The 19,295-nt window shown below is 43.3% G+C and overlaps 1 protein-coding gene across 6 annotated transcripts in view; it reads right to left on the minus strand.

The window, feature by feature from the left end:
* Positions 1 to 19,295, minus strand: part of HTT (huntingtin) — a 204,258-nt gene that overhangs the window by 175,852 nt on the left and 9,111 nt on the right. For all 6 annotated transcript variants that reach the window (XM_006128262.4, XM_075930826.1, XM_006128263.4 and 3 more), the window contains exons 2-7: positions 14,658 to 14,741; positions 11,490 to 11,610; positions 7,958 to 8,017; positions 3,427 to 3,506; positions 557 to 695; positions 104 to 245 (exon numbers count right to left, since the gene is read on the minus strand). In XM_006128262.4, coding sequence (XP_006128324.1) covers positions 104 to 245; positions 557 to 695; positions 3,427 to 3,506; positions 7,958 to 8,017; positions 11,490 to 11,610; positions 14,658 to 14,741 — 626 coding nt within the window. The remainder of the gene's footprint in view (positions 1 to 103; positions 246 to 556; positions 696 to 3,426; positions 3,507 to 7,957; positions 8,018 to 11,489; positions 11,611 to 14,657; positions 14,742 to 19,295) is intronic.

Genomic DNA, 19,295 nt, shown 5'->3' on the forward strand with positions numbered 1-19,295 from the left:
AATATAACATAGTAATTACTATCATGATTTTATTTGGCCAATTCTGTTTTTCCCCCAATATTATTCATGCCTTATGAAGTAGGAGCAGTTTTCTGAATTTTACCTAAAAGCACATTCAGTAGCCAGGTATAAAAATATTGTGTTCTTCGTGAGTGTTGACAGATGCTTACTGCTGATCCAGCTGCTGTTCGACGGATAGTAGGAGAACTGGATTTAAGATTAGCAATAAAAGCCTTCAATAAAACCTAAAAGGTTGCAAAAAATAAAAATCATGAAAGTTAAAGGCAGGCAGAAGTCAGTAAGCAAGCAAACAATAAAATTCTTGCCCTCTACCCTCCCAAAAAGTTATTTTGATTTAAAAGTTACTATAAGAAATCAAAAGGGTACTGAAGAACATGTTTTACAAGCCTAATTATAAATAACATATACTTTAATAATTCAAATCGGTAGAGGTTACAGTGTAAGTCAATCACATTTCATTAATGGTTCTAATGGTTGATTAACTATGTACTCATGTACAATACAAATATTTCTTAATAGTTTAAAGCAGCATTACCTTGATTTCGTTGTCATTTGCAAAGTTGCCAAATGCTGCCATGATTTTTGGTATTGCTGCAGCCAGCGTCTCTTGTACTGATTCTTCAGGTCGTTTACTTATCCGTGTTAAACAGGGCAGTAAGTTCACTAAGTATGGCCTAGTTACAGCACAAGAAGAATTTTTTTTGGTCAATACTACTTTACATATCTAATCATAAGCAGTTGATATATTCTTTCTAATGCTCCCCCCCCCCATCAAATCTGAGTGCTATACAACAGTACTATATACATTCAAAGATATAATATAGCAACAATATAGCATAAACATCATTATGGTGATAAGTGGAAAGAGTTTAAAAGAGTACAAAACACTGAACTAAATTTTGGGGTAGGGGCCATTATCTTTAGCAGAGCAAAACACAATGGGGCCTGCTATTAATTTCAATGGACTACTTAGAATCAAAGTGTTAAAAGATGTTAAACTGTCACTGTCCAACCTTAAACAATTTCAAACAAACTTCAGTTTTTGGCATACACGGACAGACCTTTCCTGCTTAGTACAATAGCAAGAACACCATTATTTTTTAATACAGAAAATAAATAAGTATTTATACAGTACAGTAATACAGAAAATAAAGAAAAATAGTTAAAGCATTTGGATTGTAAACTGTTAAATAAAGGCTTTCATTTTAAAAAGAACCTTTGCTCACTTTCTCTTTAGCTATACAGAGTTTTTAAAAAGGAATGCACCCCCTTTTAATATTCTTTCAATAGTAGAAAAGATGTTGGTGAAAGTCCCCAAAAAGGGAGTGATAGGTATAATCCCTTCATTAACTTGCCCATCAATTAGGCCTAAGTTCCAATGTACCATATAGTGAGTTAGCGTGGCCCCCCACTGAACCAAAGGAGGAAACTCCCACAAAAAACCCTTCGTGAGCAGTACCAGAGCCACCCAGCTCCACCCACAGCAAACAGAAAGGTGGGGCCGGAGGTATAAAGAGAAGAGCTTGGCTGCCAAGCAGGGCAAAGGCTCTTCCCCAGCCACAGTGGAGGAAGGCCCTGCCACACTGCCCTCAGAGGGAGAACTGGGTTGGGCCACCTGGCCTACTGCCGGACTCTGAGCACTGGCCTAGACCACCATGGCCGCTGCCAGACCTGGATCATTGGACAAGGCTGCAGAAGACACTGCCCAAGCCCACAGATTTACCCGGACCCCCAGGACCCTTGCTAGGCTGGACTGCCTGGACTCTTACCCACGCAGGACCCAAAGCCCGTGGACATGCTGCCAGCACCTCCATCACAGCTGATGCTGAGGAGCAGCCCCCAAGCCATGGAGGCCCCCAGGGGGAACAGGGCCCAGGAACAGCCAATGCCAAGGCAGCTGAAGAAATGGAGGTCAGCTGGGCAGCGCATTGCGGTTCGGACCTCTGCTGACCCACCAACCCAGATGGCGCATTATAGCTTAGAGCCCCGCCAGCCCAGTGGCCGTGGCGCCACCACTGCTAGGGCCTTGGGCTGGGACACAGTGGAGCAGGTGGGCCTACATCTCCCCGCCAGCCCCTTTCCTTGGGTGGCAGATTCCCCCTGTAGGGAAAGAAGCCCCTGCGCGTCAGCTCTCTGCCAGCAAGTAGACCCAACACCATCTCAGCCTGCAGATAGACCTGGACTTTGAACTCTGTGGACTACTCAACTGTTTTTGGACTCCTTGTTAATCGATTGCTGGCCTGACCTGCCCTTACGCAGGGCCCAGCCTTCCAAACTGGCTCTTCCTGCAGTCAGGCCTGAGCCTTAAACTGTTGCTCAGACTACAAATGCACTGTTTAACTGTTTGTCACCCTGCCCTGACCAAGGGTCTGTGCTCTGTAGACTGTTGATTAGCGTACAAACGTATTACTTAACTGTTTGTCATGCCGCCCTGATACAGGGCCTGGACCCCTACACTGTAGTGCAGAGTACTGCCTTAACAGTTGATTTGTTGCCACACCCCTGAACAAGGGCATGGCCTCTAGCACTGGGATTGTTGACCTGCAGTGAGGCCTAAAGCCCTGAACTTCAGAGGCTCGCAGTGAGTCAATTAGTGTGGCCTCCTGCTGACGAACTCTTACACACCAATTTTGGTCCATTAATTTCAAATCCCACACACTTCGTCAGATGTGTCACCAGAATCCAAAGTATTACCTTTTGCCAACAGCATCTTGTGACAGAGATTCCACCTACTTTCCCACGGGTAGGCTCACAACTAGGATAGGCCTACTGAGGCCCAGTTATTGCTACTGGCCCCAATCCTTAATAGGATCTTTGGATCATACAAGCTACAGAAAAATGATTACAAGGTAAGGAGGTGAAGAAAGATGGTGTAATAGTTACAAACACAAACAGGAAATCACGCAACTTGGGCCCAATTTACAACCTCTACCTTGTGTTGCTTAGGCAAGCTTGGGAAAGTAATTCTTCAAATCTGTGGTTTGGGTTCCTCATCTGAAAACTGGGGATCATTTAAGTTCCTTGAGATCAGATGCACAGCACTGTGCAAGCATGAAGTATTTTGGGTGACTACATTGTCAAGACTTTTCAGTTAACATATGTAACAGTGAAACACAATAAGGCTTGGTGGAGATACTCAAATTACATCAAAATCATATTATCTGGGGGGAAAAAAGATAGTGATACCACTGAATTATGATTTTCAAAGAACCATAGACAAATCAACTGAATCCCAGCCAACAGCTTTATTAAAACGAACAGCTGAATTTGGATTATGAAGCAGCACTACCACCAGAGATGTTGATTTTACTTTTTCTGTTTTATTTTTACATATGGCAGACAAGTAACACTTCTGCATACCAAAAACGTGAATCAACGAAAGGATTTTAAGCAGCACAAGCTTACCTGCATTTCTGAGGTCGAACCAGATGAGCAAGTTCAGCAAACCTCCAAACTGCAGCTCGGAGGCTTCGAGAAGCACCATTCTAGATATATAACAAATAATACTTCCAATCAATCAGCAATCACAAACAGCCTTGAAAAATGGATAAAATGATTGCCTGCATATGAATTTTAACTTTAAAAAAAAAATCAATTCCCTAATATCTCATGCTTATAAATTGTACTATGGCTTCCAGACAGGAAGTGATATTAAAAAAAAACAAACTTAAGTTCTCTCAGTTGAAAAGGAAAATAAACCTGTGTTGTAAAATGATAAAACTCCAGGGGAAAACTTTAAAAAAATTGAGCAAATGATCAAAATAGGGATCATATGACGTAAACATATTCAAGAGTAAATGGCTTGGTCAAATCAACTTCAGTGATAAGAAAGCCTACAATAACAATACATGGTTCTTGCTCCTTGTTTCCCCTCCTGCATCCCACAGGATAATAGAAGATACATAAAATGCAAACATCTACTAGCTCCAGGGCAAGAGTAATAAATTCAGGCTTTGCTTTATAGCCCAAGATGGCAGGGCAGTTTCAAGATAAAGAGAGTACGATATTTATTTTCTTTAAGCAGACAGGCTCAGTCTTGTCATTCAGCATAAAGGGAACATTAGTTTAAATCAGTTCTATTTTTGGAAGTGGAAGCTGAATCCTTTGTCAAAGAGTATTTGGAGCCTACAAGCAATGTATGAAATGGTAACTTACTGTAACTGGGTTCTTCAAGATGTGATGTAGACACATATTCCACTTAGATGTGTATACGATCTGCTCACTGGAGGCAGAAAATTTTTCCTAGCACTATTTGAAAAGAGGCAGTGCTCACACCTCATAGCCAACCCCCTCATCCTGCTATATGAGGTGACACTAACCTGAGTCCATTCAGTTCCTTTGCACTGAACACCCAGAGGAAATACTTGATGCAAAGGGGAGGGAGTAGCCCAGAATTAAGAGGAAATTGCTGCAAACAGTTTTGTTTCTGGTGCTGAAAAACATACTGGCCCCACAGTTGGCAGTGGTGCCAAGGTAACTGATGATACCAAACAGAAGGAACATGAGTGCTCCTATGGGCACAGGAATACTGAAGAAATTCCTGGTGCTGAGGAGATCACTTGTGCTGAGCCCCACTTCCACCAACTGCAAAGGGGAAACATCAGGGCACAGTGCAGATGGACACACAGGTTCAGCAGGCCACCCAGCCAATGGGACTATAAAGGTCACAGTCTTGGCAAATTCCTGAACCAAGGGAGAGGTCAGGAGAGAGAGGCAGAGGAAGTCTATTGCCACCTGATATGCTCCAATGCAGAAACACCATCAGTATAAAACTCAACCAAAATCTTAGTGCTAGAACCAGAGTCATCATCTGACCTCCCTGCTAGCATTCTCTGTAAGCTGTGCAGCCACTCAGGAGAGATTCTAACGTCACGCAGCTAATTAGCCGAGAACCCACAGCTAGTTTTTTTGTTTCTAATGGTAGTACACATTTGCACATTTCTTGGTGCATATAAAAAAAATTCTGCTCATGGATAGGAAAAAAATTCAAGCAGACTGAAAAAGACTAGAGAGAACCGCATAGTACTGGGGAGTGATTGATGGGACCCATTCCTTCTCACACAAGTATTCGTTCTGTACCAATCTGCAATTTTTCTGGAGAAGACAGACATGTCCCCACACACCCTGGCCCAGATGAAAACTTTTCCTTGGTACAAGTGACAGGGAACAACTCCTCCAACTCTTCGGAGAGGTACCAGCTTCAGAGAGCAAAGCAGCAGCACTCTTAGAACCCAAGGATTACCTGCACTCTGATGAAGGCCTTGGGGCTGAAGCAAGTTACACAGCCTGCTTCAAGCAGGTGCTGCTTTAGATGAATATTCCTTGTCACCCGAGTACATTTGGTAAACAATCTGCAAAAGTGAACTCCATTATTTGACATGGGCCTCTCCTGAGCACATCGCCCCCCTACACCATGGACACAAACGTTTAAACAAGGGATGTTAAATATCAGTTAATTGAATAGCCGAGCCACCTCATGAATTCTTATCGGTTAGGTGACTATTCTATAGTCCCCAGGGGTGGGACCGGCCTCACTCCCGAGAAGCCCCCTCCCACTCTACACTGCTGCCTCTGTATCAGAGGCAGCAGTATGGGGTGCCAGGCGGGAGCTGGTCAGCGAGGGGATCCAGTTTAAAAACCAGCTCCCTGCGCAGATCATCTGCCTGCCACCCCACACTGTTGCCTCTGATAAAGAGGCAGCGGCATGGAGTGGCAGCAGCCCTTGTCGGGGGGGGGGGGGGGGGGGAGAGAGAGAGACGGAGGGCATCTTAGCTCCTGGACCCGAATGAGCCGGGCTGCCGCCTGTCCAGCTCCTAATACACTCTAATGTAGAGCCACAGCAGGAATAGGTCTCAAACCCATTGCAAGCCAGGACGGAGCTGGGCTGCTGACTAGTCTGCTAAAAAATTTACTGGCAGAGGTGTAGGGAGGGAAGAGAGAAATGCACGTAGTCTATAGCATAAACCTATAAGCTTCTGCTTATCAATTAAAAGACTACATTATTACATCCCTAGTTTAAACCCTGGTGGAGAGACCACCACAGAAATACTTAACTAAAGATAATCCCAATGAAACTAACACTATACTAAGGGTACTAATCTACTAATCTACAAGAACTCCTACTAAATAGTATAAAACTAGGACCACTAAATTTGGCATGCAGCTTCCTCTTGCAATAACTTAAAGCAAGGTAAGGATTTCATTGTGGCAGGAGAAACAGGGTATGCCCAGCATGGGACTACTTCTCAAAACCATACAGAAAAGAGAGAATCACCACTCAGGTGAAAGGGATGGCTGGGTGGCAGGTGCTTCTTTCCCCACCCTTTCAGGACTGCCCCAGGCCCAAATTTTCCACCTGCCCAGAAGCCTTTTAGGGAGGACTGGGGGGAAGTGAGGGGACTGGAACTCCCCCTTCCCTGATTCATACAAGCACATTGCTAGCTGTTCATCAAGAAGTTGGGGAAAGTTCATTTTGCTGCATTCCTTACTCAGGGTGGGAAGCGCAAGAGGCAGATGAACCTGGACCTGCCCCAGATGGGGACATGCACACCTCCTATAGCTATGCCCACTGGAGCCACAGCAGCCATGGAGAGGTGCTTTTCACTTGACCCCAATCTGCTGTGGTAAGAGGGGGCTGGGATAATCCTCTTCCCAGGGCACTCTGCATACTCAACCTCTCATTCACAGCCCCACCACAGAATAATGATTTCAATGAAACAAAATTGAGTTAAGTACCCGAGGACCATCATGTAAATCTTCTAGTTAACTGTATACAATTAGAAAGAGTCATTAAAACAGAAGGCATGAGAGGTGGAAAACACACAGAGCTCCAATTCCAGCCACAGGTGGTAAGAAAGAACTGAAGAGGATCACATCGGCACCATCTCTTGTAACCAGAAGATGGGGGCTAAGGTCTTGAGGAGTGAGCAAGCACATATACATCTACACGTGGATACTGATAATCAAAATTCTCCAGCTTCAGTGCAATGAGTGCATGCACACTTAAGTGGAATATATGGCTACGTCTCCTCAAAGAACAGATGGCAATGTTTCAAATTTAAGCTTAAAAATATTTTCCCCTTCTCTCTGTATCTCTATAATCTGTCTTTATAGATGAATATTCACAAGTCATTAATAGCACAGGTTAGTAGAAGATTAGCACCTCTCAATATATTTTAAAATCTTTTCATAAACTGAGCTCCTCTCACCCCTTAGAAGGAATGTCTGAAGTTATTTTTCTTAAAACTAATGGAAGTAATAGGTTTTATTTTTGTAATCAGTTATGATCATAATGCAAGAGCGCCTACATATATGGCAAATAACGAGAGACTTACATGGGGTTCCACAGGGTATTTTAGTCTTTCGCAAAGAAGAGCTCAAGTCGTAAATAGATGTTCTATCTTGCCTGAACACTATTCCAGAGAGTGGTATTATTACCTTACCTCTTATATTAAATATATTATACCATTAGAAATGTGTTAGAAATTATTAATGATAATATTGGTCCCTCTATACATTCTCTTCACGTGTATCTCTTCTCAGGTTCAGTAAGCAGTCTCCCAACGATATACTGTCCCACATTTAACATTTGTTTAATTTCTTCTTCCTTATTTTACAGGCACCTGTCTCAGAAGCTACCACAGACTAAAATAATTAGCTTGTATATATATAATACAAGTATGATCTTCCATGATATACAGGAGGTACACATCACATAAGCAGCTGTTAACAAGGGACATTTTTATGTTTAACATCCACACACACAAAAATATACATTAAAAAGAAACCAATAAATATAGTTGTTGCAGTAGATCAAATATCAAAGAGAAATTTAAACTTTTTAAAATAATCACTTCAAAGATCAATGAATAACAAAACACTTCATTATTTAATATCACATATGTCCAAAGAGAAAAAAGGAAAGAGCTATGCTCACCTTTTTAATCTCTTTATAGAGTTCTAACTGTAACCTAGGAAGGTTGGAATCCATCAAGGCCTGTAACAAAAAATGCACAGAGACTTTATTGTACAAAGCAGAATGTGTTTTTCAATTAACAATGTACTTTTGTACTGGAACAGATTCTCAAAGTACTAGGCAGTCTGACCAGATGCTCTTCTACTGGGGGGGTAGGAGAGGGACACCAAGTGTTAGAAGCTGCAAGACGCTCCTCTTTGCAAAAGCTTTTTAACCACTGCCAAAAGAGAGAAGGAAGGAAAGAGAAGAAGAGGGAAAAATCTCAAGTCTACTATTCAAAGGAAGTGGAAAAATAGAAGACTCCCATCCAATCTATTCGTTCCCACATCGTGTAAACCTAATCTATCTAGGAAGTGCTTAGAGTGATGAGAGTTGTTTGCTACTAAAACATATCTGAAGGAAAGGACTGCAGCCCTACTCTAAAGTGATCAGTGATTTGAACTTTTGTCAACTGGAAATCTAAAACATTTGGCAGTTTACAGGATCGAATCCAATACCAGTTAATGGAAGCAGGCTGATATTACAATGCGTAAAACAAATTAAAACTTAATTCTTAATGGCATTGCCATTAAAGATTACATGTTACTAAGCACCAATTCTAAATTTGTTTTATCCATAGTCATTTCAAAATCATTATTTCTTTATAGACCCATTATAACAAGGGTCATGATAAACTAAAAATGACAAAAATAATTAATTACAAAAATAATACATTCCAATTTAATTATGTTAAGGATCCAAAGTGAGCTGTGAACTTACCCTCCACACACAGTCTCTCCACTGTCATTTTTGCTAAATGTATATAAATCTCTCATGGTAGAATCCCAAGATTCACCCCACTCTGACAGGGTCATCAAATTATAGTTTGTTTGCCAACTGTATGGGGCTATCTAGATTACAGTCCTTGCTAAGACTTTCCTCTGGGACTTTTAAACTAGTAAAAGAATGCAATCACTGAACAGCTTATTCTTGGTGACCAAGCTACAACCTTCTCCTCTGCAGACACTCTGCCCTTTGCAGCTCAGTTTTTTTCACCACTTTCACAGAATCAGACATGTAGGGCTAGAAGGGACCTTGACAGGTCAAAGTCCGGGCCTCTGCATTAAGACAGGACCAAGTACACCTAGACCGTCCCTGACAGGCATTTGCCAAACCTATCATATACAGTAAACTTCCGATAATCCGGCACCTTTAGGACCCAGGGGGTGCCAGATTATCAGATATGCCGGACTATCAGAAGGGGGGGGCTATGAGGGGTCTGGAGTGGGGTGGGAGGGGATGCCACCCCAGACCCCTCATAGCCCCCCCTTACGATAGTCCGGCTCTGCCCCAGGCGTCCCTGATTCAGCTGCTGCTGGTCAGTTTCAGCAGCAGCTGAATCCGGTATGCCTGCAATAGAGCACCTGGGGTGCTGCTGGGTTGGTCCCGTAGCACCGAGGGGCGGTGCTACGGCACCAACCCAGCAGCACTCCAGCTGCTCTTGGGGACGCCTGGGACAGAGCAGCTGGAGTACTGCCCGGTTGGTCCCATAGCGCTGCCCCTCGGGTCTGCGGGATCAACCCGGCAGCACCCCAGCTGTTCTTGGGGACGCCTGGGGCAGAGCAGCTGGGGTGCTGCAGGGTTGGTCTCGTAGCGCCGCCCCTCGGCGCCGCGGGACCAACCCAGCAGGACCCCAGCTGCTCTGCCCCAGGGGTCCCCAAGTCAGCCGCTGCTGAAACAGATCAGCGGCTGATTCCAGGAAGCCCGGGGCAGAGCTGCTCTGCCCCGGGCTTCCTGGAATTAGCCGCTGATCTGTTTCAGCAGCGGCTGAATCGGGGACCCCTGGGGCAGAGCAGCTGGGGTCCTGCCGGGTTGGTCCTGCAGGGCCGTCCTTTGGCGCTGCGGGACCAACCCAGCAGCACTCCAGCTGCTCTGCCCCAGGCGTCCCCAAGAGCAGCTGGGGTGCTGCCGGGTTGATCCCGCAGCCCCGAGGGGCAGCGCTACGAGACCAACCCTGGTCAGTTTCAGCAGCAGCTGAATGGGGGAAGCCTGTCCGGCTGCCCCAGCACTTCCAGGTTCCTGATGGTGCCGGACCATCAGGAGTCCCGGAGCATTGGATGCCGGACTAATGGAGTTTTACTGTATATAGTAGCCTAGTGTCTGTGCGTCTGTAATGCTGATGTACACAGCCACGCCCCCGGCCGTGTACGTCAGCAACCCGCCTCCAGGAGCGCCGCTCAGGTGGGTCTGGCCGAAGCGCCGCTCAGCTGGGAGCGGCACAGTGCGCCACACAGGGAAAAGAAAGGGGGGCGGGAATGGCTGGAAGGGGGAGGGAAGCAGTGCTGGTGTGGGGAGTCCGGAGGGCCGTGTGACTGACCGAACCATCACAGAGGAAGGGGAAGGGGGTCGGGGCGCCAGGCAGGACAGCTGGCCGGAAGCAGACCGGGCAAGGAGGGTGGGGGGGTGCAGCCACCAGCTGCAGCTGGACCCCAAAGGGCCGCTTGCTCCCTCGCTCCGTGCTACTCAGATGGGTCCGGTGGGACAGGAAGGAGGGCGGGGCAGTGATGTACATGGCCAGGGGGCGGGGCCATGTAAATCATGCCCCCCCTTCCTCCTCCCTGCCTCCTGGCTGTGTACATCACTGCTCCGCCCCTTCTCCACTGCAGCGGCCCAGCTGAGCGCGCAACACTCAGCCAAGCGCCATGGTGGGAGGAAGGGGAAGGGGGCGGGGCGGTGACGTACACAGCCAGGGGTCAGGGCTGTCGACATCACCGCCCCCCTTCCCCTCCCGCTGTGGCACTCAGCTGAGTGCTGCGCCCCTCAGCTGGGCCACCGGGGGAGCCAGCAGCACAAGGGGCTGTTTGGGGGAAGGGAGGGAGGTGATGTACACTGCCCCACCCGTGTACGTCACCGCCCCGTTACTCAGCCAAGCGCCACGGTGAGAGGGAAGGGGAAGGGGGGCGGGGAGAGATGGAGGGGAGAGAAAGGCAGGAGGAGGAGGAGGAGGAGGAGGAGGAGAAGAGAAAGGGAGAGTGAGAGGCAGGAGGCAGAGGAGAGCTGAGAGAGAGGCAGGAGGCAGAGGGGAGCTGAGAGAGAGGCAGGAGGCAGAGGGGAGCTGAGAGAGAGAAGACCTGAAAATCCCATTTTATGACGGGCTAATTGGTTAGTTCTTAAATATTCTGTGATGGGGAGTACACAATCTTCCACACAGCCTAATCCAGAGCTTAACTACCCATATCATTAGAAACCTTTTGGCCTAAAAAGGATACAAATAAAGAAACCATGCCAACAGTATATTAGAAAGTCTTTCACGTGCAATATTTTTCTTCCTTAAGGAAGGTGTTGAATTTGGTGGATAAGCAAGATTAGCAAGTGTACACGTGCTCTCAAATGCATTAAGAGAAATAGTTAATACTCAAAAAAATGGATGATGGAATGAATAGTATCAATTTATCTTCTTATAGGACAGTACTAAAAAGGACAAACCTGATCAAATATATTACATAATTCTTACTTTTATAACTTTATTGAGACATTCATCAGCAACCATCCTGACATCAGACTCTGCATCATCACTGCAGAGAAGAAAGAGTTCCATAGCAATACCAAGCAGTTTCTGAAATTCTGGAGAATTCCTAAATTGGAAAAAAAAAGTTAGCATGTTTTAAAGTGCACTATGGAAAAGTAAGTGAATGTTGCTGTTTGTAAAGACAGACGTTGAAGACGGGAGTCCATATTTTTAGTTTCCACTTTTCCTATTGACATGGTTTGGAAATAAAATAATTGTTACAAATGTTGTCCTTTTGCAATTAAATTGAATTTCCCATATCCAATATTCTAAATGTAAAGGTCAATATAGCATCATACTGTTTACTTTCCATTGAGGTCATCACTCATCCTGTTTTCACAGCATAACCTAAAGCAATACAACATTCCAAGCTCAGAAGCTACAATGTACAACACAGATTAGCTGGGTCAAACAATTTTTTCTCTATTCCTCAGAAGGGCAAACTAATAGTTGAGTCCAGGCACAAAAGTTTACATAATTTTACATATCAAACTCCAATTTGACCGCCTCTGGAAAATTTAAGAACATGCATACATTTTATTTTTCTCTAGAATTCTGATCTTCTAATGGGATATTTTCACAGAATTCTTCTGACTCTAAAAGGGTTTTCTTTACATTAAATTCAACAAATAATTCCCCAACATCCCATAAAATAGCAATGAAGAATGTTACATTCAGAATCCAAGCAGTTTTTAAAGGTGACAAATAATGTGAGAGGAAGGTTCACTGATTAAGGGCCTGGATCTTTTCCATGCTCTACCACAGTCTGCCTGTGTAACTGGGTTAAGTCACAGTCCCACATTTATAAAATGGGGACAACAGTATTTCTCCACCTCAAAGGACTGTTGTGCCACATTTAAAAAGACTGAGCTGCTCAGACCTTATGATAAAAGGAAGCCATGGATGAGTCATATCTTTTGCTTATATTTCCTTTGGGAATTGTCAACTGCTTAGCAATAGCTAGGATTGTTTTACCAATAGTAGCAAAGGCATTAGCTGACAAGCAGATATTCATCTGTCCCCCAAAGGGTATTTGGGTTTGAAGTGGATCCTGGACTGCACTTAAATTCAAAAAGTGATCTCATGCTGAAAAAGGTGACCACTGATATAAATGGTGTTTGGTCCTACCGGGAGAGCAGGGGACTGGACTTGATGATCTCTCAAGGTCCCTTCCAGTCTTAGTATTCTATGAAACTATAGTTTTACTCTGATCTTTGGGAAGCATAAAAGAGTAAACAGTGAAAAAGTATATACTTACGCCAAGATTTTTCAAAGCAAATATAAAAGTTCAATGTGAGACCACTTTAAAAGGGCCTGATGAGTATAGGCCCTCAGACAATTTCTTCAGAGCTGAAGCTTTCATTTTAAAAAACAAAATCGCTACATGAGAAACTGAAGTAAACTGAAGCAGTGTTTTCTTTGTAGTTTTAATATATACGATTTTAGTGACACTACTATTTGCTCACCCATACAAAGCAACAAATCTGTGCAAGAGACCTGACCAATTCCAATACTACTATATTAATAACACTTCCATTATCGAAGAGGCTTCAGGCCCCAATCAGGGGTCATCATGCTAGGATTGAACCCCACAATTAAAGATAGAATATTTTCCGAATAACTTACTCCCCCCGCCCCAGTAAATATTGCTATTCAGTTTGTGGGAAACAAAGAAACAGTCAAGACCATGTAATTTTCCTACTGCTCCTCGAGAATGCCATGAGATCTGAGACAGACACAGAAGTTTAGGGTATGTCTAGACTGCATCTCTCTGAAGGATGCAGATTAGACAGGTCGACATTGCAAATGAAGCGGGGATTTAAATATCCCGCGCTTAATTTGCATTAAAAATGGCCGCCATTTTTGCTGACTCAGCACTTGGTCTGCAAAACGCTGCAGTCTAAAGGGGGATCTGTCGAGAAAGTAAGCCTCTCTCAACAGATCCTGTAAACCTCCTTGCAGGAGGCATATGGGATCTGTCAAAAAAGACTTTCTTTCTCGACAGATCCCCCTCTAGACTGCAGCGTTTTGCAGACAAAGTGCTGAGTCGGCAAAAAGGCAGCCATTTTTTATGAAAATTAAGCATGGGATATTTAAATCCCCACTTCATTTGCAATGTCGACCTGTCTAATCTGCATCCCTCTGCCAACAGAGGGATGCAGTCTAGACATACCCTTAGGCTATGTCTACACTGGCATGATTTTCTGAAAATGCTTTTAACAGAAAAGTTTTCCACTAAAAGCATTTTTGGAAAAGCACGTCTAGATTGCTTTTGCGGAAAAGCATCCTGCCACTTTTGCGGAAAAGCGTCAGTGGCCAATCTAGACGCGGTTTTCCGAAAAAAGCCCCGATCGCCATTTTCGCGATCGGGCCTTTTTTGCGGAAAACAGTACTGTGCTGTTTACACTGGCCCTTTTGCGCAAAAGTCTTTCGGAAAAAGACTTTTGCCCGAACGGGAGCAGCATAGTATCTCCGGAAAAGCACTGACGATCTTACATGAGATCGTCAGTGCTTTTCCAGAAATTCAGGCAGCCAGTGTAGACAGCTGGCAAGTTTTTCTGCAAAAGCAGATGATTTTGCGGAAAAACTTGCCAGTCTAGACACAACCTTAGTGGGAAAAAATGAGACAAAGGACAGAAGTTGGGAAAACGAGTATAGTAAGGAGAAATTGTAGCTCCTGCAATGGACAGGAGGCCCTAAGAAGAGAGAAGCGATGCAAATTCTGTCTGCTTCCACCTATACAGGAACAGACTGAAATAAGTAAACCAAACAGATGCTGATATGAAAGATTAAGCTCCAGACCAGAATCTGAGGATAACTCCAGGTACAAATCTCAGCACTTTCCCAATATCTAAAGAAATCTGGAGGACTGGAGTTTTCACCAGGGCACTACTTCTGGACCTCATTTATGGCAAGGTCTCATAACAATCTTTGGATAATTGGTTTGTTCCTCCAGAGTCTCTATCTGGTAAATTTTTCCAACCCTTCAACGTCCTGTTTCAAAAAGGAGTATGTTCAAAATTCAGAATTAGAGACGGATTAAAATGAAGAAACCATAAGAACACTAAGCCACTTTACCAGCATTCATAAAGAGTTCAGAAAGTCTTTTATTACCTTAGCGACTGAGCAACTATGTTTTCACATATTGTCAGGCAGTGATTCACTCGATCTTTCTTGGAAGTTGTAAGTTCTTTCTTTCTAAAATAAAAATGAGAATGTACTTTGAATAAATCCAAACAACAACATGTCAAACCAATCATTGTTAGTTGTATGGTATGGCAACTTAAATATGCATTCCTTACTGTAATTCAGGTCCAACAGATACAGTCAGCTATTTTATTTGCCAACATTACCTTATTCACTTATAACAGCCCCAAAGACTGAGTTCCTTTCCTCCTTTTCCATGCTACTTTATCAACAACTTAGTTCTGCTTTAAAATACAGAACTCGTAGGGAACATCTACACAATAGGGGTAAGGCCAAAATAAGCTATGCAACTTCAGCTACATCAATTGAATAGCGTAATTTGAAATAGCTTATTTCAGCTTTTGGCACCGTCTATACAGCAAGAAGTCTGAAGAGCATTCTTCCTCTGACTTCCCTTACTCCTTGTAAAATGAGGGTTATAGGAATCTGAGTAAGAAGTCCTCCAGCTTGACATTACTTCAACAGTATGTCAAAATAACTACTTGTAGTGTAGACACAGACTAAGTTTTCGGAATAACATGAGTTATTCCGAAATAATACTGCTGTGTAGACGTGCCCTTACAGACACGCATCATAGCTAGCATCTATTCCACCCTAAGAAAGTGGATCAGAACTCTGAGATGCCGATTTTCAAACCGGCTCTGCCCGACACCCCTACGCTGCTGCCTCTGATATAGAAGCAGCAGCGCAGGAATGGAAGGAGCTCCGAGGAGTGGGGATGGGAGCATTTCAGTAACCATTTAACTGCTAAAAATTGTTGCAACTACACAATTACTAAAAAAACCAATATTTAATATCCCTATATGCCAGCAGGGTTCAGGTTCCGCCATCTTGCCTGTGAGCACACCAAGTAGTTAGTTCCCCTGCCCCAAACCGTTTCCCCCCCTCCCCAACACCCTTGGCTGCAGCATCGGGTACGGGGGAGAAAAAAAGGCCCCTGACGGTCAGGGTGGCTAGGAGACCTCAGTGGAGAGAGAGAGAGAGATAAGGGCCCCTGACAGCTAGAGGGGTTAAGGAGGAGAGAAAGTCCATGTCAGATGGGACCTCCCGCCCTGAGCCTCTCCTCACCCCTCCAATCCCAGCCTCCAACACGGCCCTGCCCTACAACCTCAAGTCCCTGCCCTGAGTCCTGCACCCCCAACACCATCAACCCCCTATCTTAAAGGAACCGGGCAACACTGAGTAAGTCTGCTAGTCATAACATAATAGTTGGCACTCTCATTAAGAAAAGCATGCCATATTAAATGTAATAAGCTATACTAATGAAATGATTATATAGAGACTTTAGATGTTCAGGTCAGGAAACTCAAAAGTTAGGTTTTCTGTGACACCTCAAATGCCAGCCTTTATGGGGATGGAAGGAGGAAATATTTGCACACTGTACTCATATTAATCCCCAATAATAAGAGTACAAAAGTTTGACATTAAGTTAAAACTTATTTCAGGAGATGGGAAATCTGAAAACGTTTAGCCTACTGATTTAAAAGCAAGACCTAAGATCACTACAACTAGAAGATTAGAAAGAAAATCTTTTGCTTTATTTTATGTCTTTAATTTCTCCTTTCCTTTCTGCACATTTTTCACACAGCAGAAAACACATTTTGAAGAGAAGTTGTGAATGGAGAATGACAAAAACTGGTAGAAGCAAATACCACCTAAAAACTACTTTTACTTTAGTAAGATTTTTAAAAACTTCCAGTATGTGTCAAACCAAATTTGTAACAATTTTAGGGATGTGAAAGTGTAACCATGTACACAGTCAACAGATGAACTTTCATGGTTATGTAGAGGCTCTCGGTACACACGGAAAGCCAGCTTAATAGCCAGCTCTCTGCTCTCACAAGCTTCTGGGGGAGCTTCCTGTCCCTTAATCCCCCATCCACGTGCTACTACTAAGGATGTTATGGACTAGTCAATCTTCTCCCCCCCCTCCCGTTTGCTGCCTCTATCAGATAAAGGCAGCAAAAGGGGGAGGGGAAAAAAAAGGGTTCTTCAAAGTGGCAGCTCGTACCTAGACTCCGTGCAGGATTGCCACTTTGAAACTTCGCGGCGGCGATTCAAACGGACAGCGCCGCACAGCTGATCTCAAACTCAGCTGTGTGGCATTGCTCCTTTGAAATGCCACCATGGGACACCCTAGCTGACCCTGGGCTCCGCGTGGCATTTCAAAGCAGCAGCGCGTTCATGGAGCCAGGGTCAACAGGGGACTCTCAGTCCCACGCTGGCCCCAGGCTCCATGAAGGCGTTTCTGCTTTGAAATGCACAAGAGCCACGGGTGGGGACTCTTGTACATTTCAAAGCTGGCACGCTGAGTGCAGCCCAGAGTCAGCAGGACTTCCCACTGGTCCTGGGCTGCACACAGAGTTCCTCATTCCTCCTTTGAAATGTACAAGAGCCCCCTCTTGTCTTGTACATTTCAAAAGAGGAATGCAGAAGTGCCTATCGACTAGTCGATGGAAATTCCACTGACTACTCGACTAGTAAATTACTCGCTGTTTAACATCCTTAGCTGCTACCTCTATATCAGAGGCAGCCGCATCAGGGAGGGGAGAGAGTGCAGGCAGAAGCCAGTACGTCCAGGGAGCCACTTGTTGCTCTGCGTGTAACCACAGTTACATGTTTACTTAAATGCATTTTAACATCCCTAATTAGTTTCTTCAGTGACACAAATCTCAGCTACCTATTTCTTGTCAGTTAGTGACATCCAATTTTCTACTTTGGTTGAAATATTTGATACAATGGATTTAACTCTCTCAAACTTCCTTTTGGGAAGAAACGCCTCATATTTTATAGTAACCCAAGAGATTTTTTGAGGAATGAGTGAATAAAGGAAAGGATTCAGAATATGATTTTATTATTATTTTATATTAAAGCACCTTTCATCCTTAAGAATTTAAAATATCTTACATATTTACAGAAAAAAATTTCAAGCCCGCCTCCAAAACACACAAACACTTAAATGAAACCATATGTGGAATAAAAAAGCAGACGTTTAAGAACAACCACCAACTCTGAATTAGTGTTTAAGACAAATAATGGAAAACACCACGGCCAAATTACATAGTAGGCAAGATGAGTAACCAAGTTGACATGTGGCCAAAAGGACTATGAGAAAAACCATTAGCTCTCGGAAAGGTAACACAGGATCTTTAAAAATCATGGTCAATCCCCATTTCACATCACTTTTAAGACATCAGGATAAAATTATCATAAATACTTAAGCGACTTACAGTCTAAGTCCAATTAAAGTCAACAAACTCTTCAATTAAAATTTTAAACCAAGGTAGTTTTGAAATTTTTAGCAAGCATCTCCAGCAGCACAGTGCCTTCTAACACCAGAAGAGCTGTGTACTCTGACACAGAGGCAAAGTGTAATTTATTTAATCAGGTTACATTTGGAAATGCATACACACTCATCAGATAAAAAGTATGCCAACTAAGTGGCTGAATATGGCTACATTTGTAGTTTGAATTGTTAGAGTCATGCACCGATATAATTTGTATGTGCAAAAAATGAGCCATGGATATCCACATTCATGGATGGGGATACCTCTGATAAAAAGCACATACCTGAAGATTTGCAGACCTCTAATTATTAAGCCAAAGACACTCCAACTCCAAGCAAGATTCAGGCATGTCTTCAAAGTTAGTTGAACTGTCACAAGCTAATCCAATCCTATCAAAGTCATCCACTATAAAAATCTACACAATTATTTGAGCTAAAAATGGAACTTAATCTATCTGAAAACAATGACTCAGACTGTATTTTGGTTTAAACTCAGAAAAAAAAACAACATCTACACTTTACTAGACTCAAATCTTTCCAAACACTGACTCCTATGGACTGAATTATATTACATAGCTTTAGACACACATCATGTAAGCAGGACCAGATCTCTCAAAGGATGCAAAAAGTACAGTAGTCTATCACTCGACTTTTACCAAAGGTACTGGCATTCATTTGTCTGGTATATCAAAAGATAATCTTTTAAGGTAATCTTTTAATCTCATAGCAGTAATAGTGTACTGTTTGAATTATATGAAACAATTTCTTTAAAATTCTCAAAACTGAAAAGAGATCAGTTATTTTCACTTTTGTCAGTTGTATGCTCTACTTCATGTTGTAATGTCTTTGTGGCAGATACTACTAGGGAATTTCTAAATCCCAAACAAAACTGGCACTCATTCAGCTGGTGTTTTCTTGCAACTTTATAGCACTGATTTAGGTGATCCTCAAATATATATTTTCCCCCCAAAACACAGAACAAGAAAATCATTCATGCCATTTGTATTATACTGTACGTCCCAATTTTTTGAAGAAAATGAGTCCGGAGTTTCAGTACATCTAAATTTCATACCTGAACGTCCTGATAATTTCCTCTAGTTTTAAATATTTGTATAGTATGAACTTACAAATCTCAGGTGTCTCCATTTGTTTACCTGTAATATACAGTAACATTCCATAGCAAAAAGCTTAATAAGAAAAAAGTTATTACTGTATCAGATAAATGAATATTAAAAAGCTGACCATGCCAACTTTAGCTG

Source organism: Pelodiscus sinensis, chromosome 5 (genome assembly GCF_049634645.1).
Source record: "Pelodiscus sinensis isolate JC-2024 chromosome 5, ASM4963464v1, whole genome shotgun sequence".
Lineage (NCBI taxonomy): Eukaryota > Metazoa > Chordata > Testudines > Trionychidae > Pelodiscus > Pelodiscus sinensis.